The 11,133-nt window shown below is 46.2% G+C and overlaps 1 protein-coding gene across 1 annotated transcript in view; it reads right to left on the bottom strand.

The window, feature by feature from the left end:
* LOC137653625 (dynein axonemal heavy chain 7-like) overlaps positions 1-11,133 on the bottom strand; it is a 162,813-nt gene that overhangs the window by 9,893 nt on the left and 141,787 nt on the right. The window contains exons 77-78 of the mRNA XM_068387191.1: positions 9,864-10,101; positions 8,666-8,817 (exon numbers count right to left, since the gene is read on the bottom strand). Of these exons, the coding sequence (XP_068243292.1) occupies positions 8,666-8,817; positions 9,864-10,101 (390 nt within the window). The remainder of the gene's footprint in view (positions 1-8,665; positions 8,818-9,863; positions 10,102-11,133) is intronic.

Here is an 11,133-nt window from a genome sequence, read left to right as displayed (position 1 = left end):
TTCATAAGGCATCCCTCCTCCCCGTTTCGAAAGCGTGCCCTGCACCGCTCACGGCGCCATCTGTATTCCTTGTAGCGATACACGAGGTGCTACAGATACTGTATGTAGGGAGGGGTCCTACTATCCTTTTCACTCTTATTTATTTTGAAAAGGAGCAGGGCGGGTCCATCAGGACGACATGGCTATCTTACCCAAAAATAGATTTTTCGCTTCGCTCAAAATCCGTTTTTTGGGCTCAAGCCATGTCGTCCTGATGGAAGTATACCAGAGCATTACTGTATCTGTGGATTCTCAATACGTGCCGTACTCCTCAAGAATGTTTCTTAGTCAACTCGACTGACAGACCTAAGATGTTACCGTTATACATCTTTTCACTAATCATAAGCCATGAGAGTGCTTCCTGCCCCCTACAGGGAGGAGTCCTACTAGACTCTAGAAACGAACGAAGAGTACATATACCTATGTATGAATCACTCGCCAGCCAGTACCATATAGTGGTCTCACTCTATATGAAGCGAAGTCTTACGGGACTACAGTATCCAAAAGAAAAAGTCCCGACCAGCACCCTGGTCGAAGTAAAATTAGACAAAAGGTTATATCTGCGTAGGATTAAACTTGCTGCTACCACCATCCTCAGAAAGGGGTGGAGTCCTTATTGCTAAGGAAAGTATAAACCAGTATAATCCAGGCTTTGCATTAAGGAATAGGCTATTATAGATATCCCCGATTAATATACATAGGCTAAATGCTCAAAAAACAATATGAAATCAAAAATATAGGTGAAGGAGACGCAAGGTTCCCGAGAACAAGTTTATTGAGAAACAATAAATAGACATGGTCACCATAAATATGTACATATGCTAGGTGGATGACCAACAATTTTCACAAGTACTGTAGTGCATGGATGAATGATTATCTGAAAGAAAACATATGTGTCACTTACACATACCCCGGTATCAAACTTAACGTCCATGTTACTACTTCGCTGACAATAGCGTTGGCAAACGCTTGGCACACCTGTCTGTACTTGTGTTACCATCACCATAACGTTGGAACAGTCACTGTGGGCTCTGAGAGCCTACACTACCAGTTATATCAACATATATAACTAACTATTCACCCAAGAATCCAAGTCCCAAATGATTCCGCTGTTCCTCGCAGAGTTAAACAGCAGGGTTAACGACGCAACCAACTGCTACCACAGACCTCTTTAGCTGCTCCACTTGCTTAGCATAGTGGCGAAAGAATACCCTGGAAGACTTCCAGCCAGTGTATGAACGAAGGTGTTCAAAATCCATAAAGTTAAAGAAGTTTATAGATGAAGCAACTTTCCTCGGATCATGACCTGCGGGTGAACTGTCAGGATCCGCTCTGCGAATAAAATATGTAATTTTCGCCCTAAGTTGATTTAAAGATAAATTCGAGCCCGATGTTTCTCCTCTGAATAGTTGGCCCCCATGGAAGTCTGAAGTTCTACGAAGATAGACCTTAAGGCATTCTACGGGACATAGAGATGCATCTTCTTTCAGAGGGCAGATTCTCCAGGGACCCCACCTGTTGGTGGGCAACTCGTTCTTAGCGAGAAACGTAGGGTCCGGAAACAGGTTCAGTTCTCCCCCATCCAGGAACTGAACTCGGCCCTCCTCTCTCGAGAGGGCCACAATCTCACTAACTCTGGCCCCAGAAGCAAGGGCAAAAAGGAAGATCACTTTTTGAGTCAGGTCCTTCAACGCACATTCCTCATTATCTAGTAATGAGGCAAAATGAAGGACTTTGTCTAATGACCATGAAATAGGCTTTGGAGGAGCTGATGGTCTAAGCCTAGCACAGGCCTTTGGGATCTTATTAAACATCTCGTTAGCGAGGTCTACCTGGAAGGCATATAGAATGGGTCTTGTTAGAGCTGACTTACATGTAGAAATTGTGTTCGCCGCCAGCCCCTGTCCGTGGAGGTGAATGAAGAAGGATAGGCAGAACTCCGTAGAGATCTCGTGCGGGTTCTTATCTTTGACAAAGGCTACCCATTTCTTCCATGCAGATTCGTACTGCCTCCTAGTAGACTTACACTTGTATTCTTCCAGGAAGTCGATACTATCTTTCGAGATTCCGAACCGTTTCTTCACCGCTAGGGAGAGAAAATCATGAGCTGCAGGGTTCGGGTTTTCTGTAATGAAGCGAAGACAGTCGACTTCTGGACTTGCTGGGACAGAACTGGGTCCGGGAGTGGTAGAAACCTCAGTCGTAGTTCCAGAGCCAGAGGGAACCATACACTGTTCGGCCACTTGTGGGCCACTATTGCTGCTACTCCCTTGAAGGATCTCAGTTTGTTGAGGACCCTCAACATCAGATTGTGAGGGGGAAACAGGTAGATCCCGGACCATCTGTTCCAATCGAGGGACATCGCATCTATTGCTTCTGCCGAGGGGTCCACATATGGGGACACATATTTCGGCAGCTTCTTGTTGTCCTTCGTCGCGAAGAGGTCTATCTGCAGTTCTGGGACTTGTCTCAAGATGAAAGAGAATGATCCTGCGTCTAGGGACCATTCTGTCTCTATCGGTGTTACCCTGGATAGAGCGTCCGCGGTCACATTCCGGACTCCTTGAAGGTGAACTGCTGACAGGTGCCACTTCTTCTTCTCCGCCAGTCGGAATATGGCTAACATTACCTGGTTGAGAGGTGGGGATCTCGATCCCCGCCGATTCAGACATTTCACAACCACCTCGCTGTCCAGTACCAACCTTACGTGGATCGAGTGACGTGGGGATACTTTCTTCAGGGTCAGAAGTACTGCCATAGCTTCTAGAAAGTTTATGTGAAAGGTCCCAAATAGCTTGGACCAGATTCCTTGCACTTTTTTCCGATGGGAGTGACCCCCCCACCCTACCTTTGAGGCGCCTGTGTGAATTGTCACTGACGGGGGGGGTGGCTGAAGAGGTAGAGACCTCTTTAGACGACTGGCTTGAGACCACGGTCTGAGAAGAGAACGTAGTCGAAGTGGGACCGGTCTCTTCAAGTCCCTTCGCTCTTTCGATGCAAAGGTTCTCCATACTCCCGCTGCATCTTTTAGCTGTGCTCTTAGCACAGGGTCTGTTACTGATGCAAACTGAAGAGAGCCCAAAACCCTCTCTTGTTCGCGTCTTGATATCCTCTCGGAACCTAGAAGTCTCCTGACAGACCCTGCTATTTCCTTCCTCTTTGACATCGGGATGGAAAGACGGTGTGACACTAAATCCCAGTGAATTCCCAACCACTGGAACCTCTGAGCTGGAGAAAGACGAGACTTCTTTCTGTTGATCATGAAGCCTAGATATTCCAGGAACTGAATCACTTGTAGGGAAGCTTGCAAGCATTCTGCTCTGGATGCTGCCCACACCAACCAATCGTCCAGGTAGGCTACTACCTGGAACCCTTTTAGGCGTAACTGTTTGAGAGCTGCGCTCGCAAGCTTCGTAAAGATCCTTGGGGCTATGTTTAGTCCGAAGGGCATCGCCCTGAAAGCGTAAAGTTTTTGTTGTAGCTTGAATCCTAGGTAGGGGGAGAGACGACGACTTATTGGAACGTGCCAATATGCGTCTGACAAGTCGATGGAGACGGTATATGCCCTCTTGGGCAGTAAGGCCCTTATGTGTTGTAACGTTAACATCTTGAACTTGTGGTTCACTATGAACTTGTTGAGTGGTGACAAGTCCAGAATGACTCTGAGTTTCCCCGAGTCTTTCTTGGGAACACAAAACAGCCTCCCTTGGAACTTGATGGACTTTACCCTCCTGATCACCTTTTTCTCCAACAGATCTTGGGTGTACTCCTCCAAAACGGGGGTGGAGTGTTGGAAAAATTGAGGGCACTGGGGCGGAGTACTGTACCAACTCCAACCCAGTCCATTTTTGAGAAGGCTGTGGGCCCAGGGATCGAAGGTCCAGCGATCCCGGAAATACTGAAGTCTCCCACCTACCGGCGACACTTCACTTTGACTGTCCTGCAGTCTTGCCTCCCTGGCCGCGACCACCTCTGAATCCTCGTCCCCTAGAGGGGCGTCTTGATGACCCTCTAGCTGCTCCTCTGGGCCTTGCACGAAACGTGGTTGATTGTCCCTCGAACACGGGATTGAATGCAGGGGAAGCTGATGACATGGCTTGGGGAACCCATTGGAAGGTGGTCGGGGTCTGGGCTACCAGTTGTGGAACCGGAGGCAAAGCTGGCTGTTGCTGCTGTGGTCTTTGCTGTTTGAAGGACTTGGCTGGACGGGAGGAAAACCTTGACTTCTTCGCCTTTCCTTTCGGCTGAGGGCCCTCATCCGGAGAAGACTTCCTCTTAAGGGACAGGCCCCACTTCAGGAGAAGATTGCGGTTCTCAGTGGCTGCCTTGTCCACGATCTCTTTGACCACGTCCTTGGGAAAGAGATCTTTACCCCAGATGTTGGATGAAATTAGCCTCTTGGGTTCGTGCCTCACTGTGGCCGAGGCGAACACAAACTCCCTACAGGCTCTCCTTGCTTTAACAAAGCAATAGAGGTCCTTGGTTACTGTGGCCAGATGGATTTTGGCCATAACCATGAACATCTCTGGCATCTTGGGGTCGCTAGCCATCGTCTCCATATTGGTCTGGAGAGACATCGAGGCTGCCAGGCGCTCCTTTGTGTCCAATTCCCTCCGTAGAAGGAATTCCGACAACTTGGGAAGGTTTTCGCCGAACTGCTGTCCTGCAATGTCGGCGTCCAACTTCCCAACCGAGAAAGTAAGGTGCACCTCCTTCCAGTCCTTATTATCCATTGGCAATGCCAGCGATAGAGGTTTACATTCCTCCAAAGACGGGCACGGCTTGCCAGCTTCAACCGCCTTGATGACGGCCGCAAACCCCTTTTGCATAAAGGGGAAGGCCCTAGCCGGGGAGGATACAAAGGAGGGGTGCTTCTTACTCAAGGCGGCAACCTTTGAGTTTGAGAACCCCCTCTCCTTTAAAGCAGCTGTCAAAGTGGCTTGAGCCTTGGAGTGATCCAGGATAATCACCTCCTTTGGTTCCGTCTCCTCCTTCGAAGCCGGCTCCTTCTTCAAACGGACATAGCAGTCCGGGTAGGCCCCTCTACTGGGCCAGAATTCCACCTCCTCAAGGGGAACTGAACCCAGTTTCTCCGACATGACGATCTTCCCAATCGTCATCGGCATGTGCTCGGCATATCTCCACGGGTTGGCATCCGAGCACAGAGGAAGGTCCTTAACGTTGAGCTTCTTTGGAGGTCCACGTGATGCTGTGATCTTCTGCATCTGGAGCTCCAAAGTAGCGGCCTTCTGATTATTCTCCCTCTGCATCTGTTGGATCATACCAACGATGGAAGAGAGAGCCTGTCCAAGCTCTGCTGGAAGAGCGGACGAGGTAGAGGGGATAGGTTCAGGGACCTGAACCGGCACGTCTGATGATACGGGAACCTCTTCCTCCACGGCAATAGGATCTCGATCCTGCTCCTCGCCCTCTGCGAGGAGATCCTGCTCCGCACGATCGGACAAGTCGGACATCTTGTCGTCCAACTGGATGTCCTGCAAGGCGTCAGCGACATCCTCCTCCACTGGAATCTGGATCAGAGGGATCTCCGGCCTAGGCTGGGGAACAACAGCATCAGGGGAAGCCTTGGGAAAAAGGTATGCCCTCATCTTCTCGTTAGGAAGATAAGGTCCAGTGGTGTTTTTCTGAAAACCCCTTACCCATACGCGAAGCCTCTCCCTCGCTGCATCTCTTGACTCCGCCGACCTAGGGGATTCAAAAGCCTCTGATAGCAGGTTAGTACATACAGCACATACCTGCGGATCCCAGTAACGATGGTCATCATTGGAGGCTGCACAAGCCGCGTGCCTCCTACACGAGGCATGTCCGCAAAAGTTCTTACTGCGGACATTGCAGAAGACACTATCACACTTCGGATGCTCCTCCTGTAAAAGAAGAAAAATTTCCATGAATATCAAGTGAATTTTAATTCACATGTAACAAATGAGTATTCAACAAGAATAAGGGAAAGACACCTACTTGTGAAACCCACACAAACACCTGTGGAAGCCCACCAGCCAAGTCACATAGTTAGTCTTTACTAGAATAACCAGAGAACGTATTTCCAAAGGAAATTAGGTGTAGCTCACACCTAAGGTAAAATATTACCATTCTGGCCAGGAATAAAAGAATTATCTTTTATCCTTGTAAGGCGACACCAGGTGATTATACCAGTAACACAAGTAAGATAGAAAAGACAGTGTTGTAACCTACTACATCATGAACTCCCTTGGTTGAATATACCACCAAGAGAGGACTGATACAGTACCTGAGGGTGGTGTGCCAGCCGGCTATTGCCGCTCAGCACCCCCCCCCCCTTGTTTTCGAAAGGTAGATCTCAAGTACACAACATCAGATCACCTTTATTGGGGAGAACTCCAGATCCCATGCCTGAACCGGCCGGCAGTGGTTGCCGGACCGTAGCCACCCGGTTTGCACTGAGTTGCCGGCCATCATTTTTAGTGGCCGGCTGACTGGGCAGTGTCGCGGGCCGGCCGGCAGCAGTAAACAAACCCTGCCGGCTGGCCCCCACACTAGGCAGCGCTCGGCTGCCGGCCCCACTTGTAGTGGCCGGCAGATGAGCAAGAGACCGGCCGGCAAAGGTATACACCCAACGCCGACCGACAGCAAGAGAACTGGAGAACACCCCTCCCCACCGACGGCCGGCCTGTAGGCCGGCAGACGGCAAGGACAACACATACTAAGACAATAGAATGAGTGCCGGGTTAAGAGACTATAAGTCTCTGGGCCCGGCACCCGAAAGAGTGCCGAAAGGAAGGGGGAGACACTAAGTCAAGCTTCCTAACCGCTGCCTACTGAATTTTCAGACGGCAGCGATAGAGGGACCAAGAAAGGACCGGGCAGCACTCAAAGTAATGGTCTCTGCCGGTCGGCACACTTTGCCGGCCGACAGGAGACCACGTCAGTTCCTCATCCCAACCTAGGCTAGGCAAGGATGCAGACGACTGACACAAGGAACGGAAAAAGAGAAGGGAAGGACAGAGGGTCCTATCCAACCTTACCTTGGTTAAGGGTCATTCCCAACTAAGACAGTTCATCTCAGTTAGAGAAAGACCCGAGAGGGAGGCCGGCACTACTGGCTGCCTCCCACGAACCACGGCAAGGAAGGAATTGCCTTTCCAGAAAAGGGAACATATCCCGAGACCGGAACGGCAAAGGACAGTCTGATGAGTCACCGAGTAAAGGGATCACTACTGGAACCCAACAAGGTGGACTAAGGGGGTAACCCTTAGTGCCCGAGTCAATCAGCAAGGGAGACTCTGCCCCATGCCAGACAAACCGGGCTCAGACTAAACACTGTTGTACTGTCCCCCTCTGAACCAATACAGTTGGAACGGGAAGGTACAGTACTACTCCAGCATAGATATATTTGAAGATTAATTCAAATAAACCACTAGAGTTAAGCCTAAGGCTTAAACAGAGGGAAAGGGTTTGCCCCTTCCCCGAAGAGAAGGGAGCAAACGGGGAACAGATAATATTATAATGACCTAAGACAACCTAGCCTAGGCACTAAGAGAATCGATTACCTAATTCACCGAAACTCACACCAATACTATCTTGGAAGGTACTCGAAAAGGACTTATATGTATAACGTTGCCTAACGCTTAAAGCAATAAAATCACATTTGGAAGACTAATTATCATGCAGGAAGTACATAGGCCAACAACTAGCCTACGAAGACTAGTGTTGGTAGCCTTGGCAAATTTCGCCAGGCACACTACTATCGCATCATAACAGAATTCCTAAATAAGCTAAGTAGCTAATATTTAAGCGCAAAGGGGGCTGGGAACGTCGCTCTTGCTAACAAATAAATCCTATTCTAGCGAGCGACAGCATCCAAGATGCCTCCAGCAGGCAACAGCTCTTGTATCAAAGATAACTCTTTTAATTACTTTGATTTTAACCAAGAGCCTACATTTATACATAAAAGAAATAATACTCAACTTATCCGAGGCAGAAGAAGTTGGAGAAAGCATTATTAAACGAGAAAATTCCAAGATTGGGTAGTAAACAGGGAAAAACACACCGAGTCGTAGAGCTACGCAAAAAGGAATACAGATGGCGCCGTGAGCGGTGCAGGGCACGCTTTCGAAACGGGGAGGAGGGATGCCTTATGAACGGCTCCCCCCTTTCTTATCGTTTTCGTTTTCTTGCCATTTTACCCCTACGAAGTGTTAACTCTATTCGGGGTATAGATTGCTATGAGGCGTGTCAAGAATACGTCCACTGATATTTACGATATCCCTAAGGTCTTTTTTAGGGATACTCGCTCCAGGAGTTAGAATTCTGGGTACCTGAAGGTAAATTCTCTGGGAATATCGCCGTAGTTGTAATATACCCTAAGAAGCTGCCTTTAAGGAACTTCCATCAGGACGACATGGCTTGAGCCCAAAAATATATATATATATATATATATATATATATATATATATATATATATATATATATATATATATATATATATATATATATTTGGCATGACTCAAAAGATACATAGCCAAGTGCATTTTGTAACTATCAAATGTCTAAATTTAACTTATCTTTCAATTCATCCCTATATCTATTTATCGACTCCTCTCTATACCTATCCATCTATCTGCATCACCTGTAAAAACTGCAACCGGTGTACTAGGTCAGTGATATAGGACCCCAGTCCTTTAAGCGTGGGGTAGGACTTGGAGCGCCACATCGTAGGCACTCTGCCAGTGCGAACGCCAACCAGCACCTCCTCTACCTCCTCCGACAGGCACTCGGTACCTGCGTATATTTTACATATTTGAGCTTTCACGAACTTCTAAAGTTTTGATTCAACACATATTCGAATATTATTCTATAGCTCTTAGATTATTATGATACAATTATCAATTTATCGCATATCATCATTATCATTATTATTATTATTATTATTTTATAGGTAGTAGGTTGGCCTAGGCACCAGCCGCCCGTTGAGATACTACCGCTAGAGAGTTATGGGGTCCTTTGACTGGCCAGACAGTACTACATAGGACCCTTCTCTCTGGTTACGGTTCTTTCCCTTTGCCTACACAGACACCGAATAGTCTGGCCTATCCTTTACAGATTCTCCTCTGTCCTCATACACCTGACAACACTGTGATTACTAGACAATTCTTCTTCACCCAAGGGGTTAACTACTGCACTGTAATTGTTCAGTGGCTACTTTCCTCTTGGTAAGGGTAGAAGAGACTCTTTAGCTATGGTAAGCAGCTCTTCTAGGAGAAGGACACTCCAAAATCAAACCATTGTTCTCTATTCTTGGGTAGTGCCTTAGCCTCTGTACCATGGTCTTACACTGCCTTGGGTTAGAGTTCTCTTGCTTGAGGGTACACTTGGGCACACTTTTCTATCTAGTTTCTCTTCCTCTTGTTCTGTTAAAGTTTTTATAGTTTAAATGGGAAATATTTATTTTAATATTGTTACTATTCCTAAAATGTTCTATTTTTCCTTATTTCCTTATTTCCTTTCCTCACTGGGCTATTTTCCCTGTTGGGGCCCCTGGGCTTATAGCATCCTGCTTTTCCAACTAGGGTTGTAGCTTAGCATTTAATAATAATAATAATAATAATATTATCATTATTATCAATATTATTATTATCATTATTATTATTATTATCATTATTATTATTATTTTTATTAGCTAAGCTACAATCGTGGTTGGAAAAGCAAGATGCTATAAGTCCAAGGGCTCCAGCAGGGAAAAATAGCCCAGTGGAAAGGAAATAATGAAATAGATAAACGATGTGAGAAATAATTAACAATTAATAAAATGTTATCAGTCTCTTTACCTTCGAGCGCCCTGAGCACCGCATGCAGAGTCGAAGTAATGGTGGCTATGAGGGTGTTGTAACGGCACATCTCTTGCACGAGCACCGTGTTGAAGGACTGCTCCCTCCTGGTGGGGTACTTGGCAAGGGCAGCGTCTACGTGGAAGGGAGGCGGGATGCGGTTAAGTATGTCCTCGCAAGTGCGCCCTACGGTGTCTCCTTCCCCGCCTCCATCGCCGCCAGAGGATAAAGAGGTTGACTGGGGAGAGAAGGGTTCGATTTATGGACTTAAGATGAGCTGGGAACAAGAAGGCCATTCAAAGCTAAGGTGAAACTGAAGGAAAACACTAGTTGGATCATTCAGCAAAGTTTTAAAGATTTAAAGAACTATTCAAAATAATAAATAAACAAAAAACCCAAGATATTCATAAACACAATCAGACCAAAATTGAGGGAACACTAAGAAAGGAAGAAGCATCAAATTAATGAAAAGGAGACTTGGAACAGGGCGCCAACAGATGTTGGCCACAATAGAGATGGAGTGATGAAAATTGCAGAGGATTAATATACAGTACTATACAATAGTGATATAAGGAATAACTTCACCAATAGAAATAATGAAACACCTGAGCTGATACCAAGCATAACAGTAGAGGTAAAGAAAGCATTAAAATGCATGAAAAGAGGCAAAGAAGCAGAAGATGGCCTATCAATTGATTTAATAATGGAAGGAGGAGATTTCTTAGTAGTAAAACTGGCTGAACTTTACACCAAATGTATGCAAGAATGCTCAATACCTACAGCTTGGAAAAAATTTATCATTATACTAATTCACAAAAAGGGACACACAAAAGGCCTGAAAAATTACTGCCCAATTAGGTTTCTCTCCATAATATATAAAATATTTACAAAGATCATAATAAGCCGAATAGAAAGACAGCTAGACTTTAATCAACCAAGATAGCAAACTGACCATATCCATGTAATTAACCAGCTAATGGAAAAATCAACAGAGTACGAAAAACCACTATGTATGGCATTTGTAGACTATGAGAAAGCTTTGGATGCTATCAAAACATCAGCAGTAATGAAAACCTTTCGAAAACAAGGTATAGAAGGATCTTATGCTAGAACACTTGAAGATGTCTATACAGGAAGTACAGCAATCCTACAACTACATAAAGATAGTGAGAAAATTCTGATTGAGAAAAGAGTCAGACAAGGAGACCCAATCTCTCCTAAATTATTCACAGCATGCCTAGAAGAAGTTTTTAAGAATATGGATTTGGAA

The sequence above is a fragment of the Palaemon carinicauda genome, chromosome 14 (assembly GCF_036898095.1).
Source record: "Palaemon carinicauda isolate YSFRI2023 chromosome 14, ASM3689809v2, whole genome shotgun sequence".
Taxonomy (NCBI): domain Eukaryota; kingdom Metazoa; phylum Arthropoda; class Malacostraca; order Decapoda; family Palaemonidae; genus Palaemon; species Palaemon carinicauda.
This window is presented reverse-complemented; position numbering and strand designations above follow the sequence as displayed.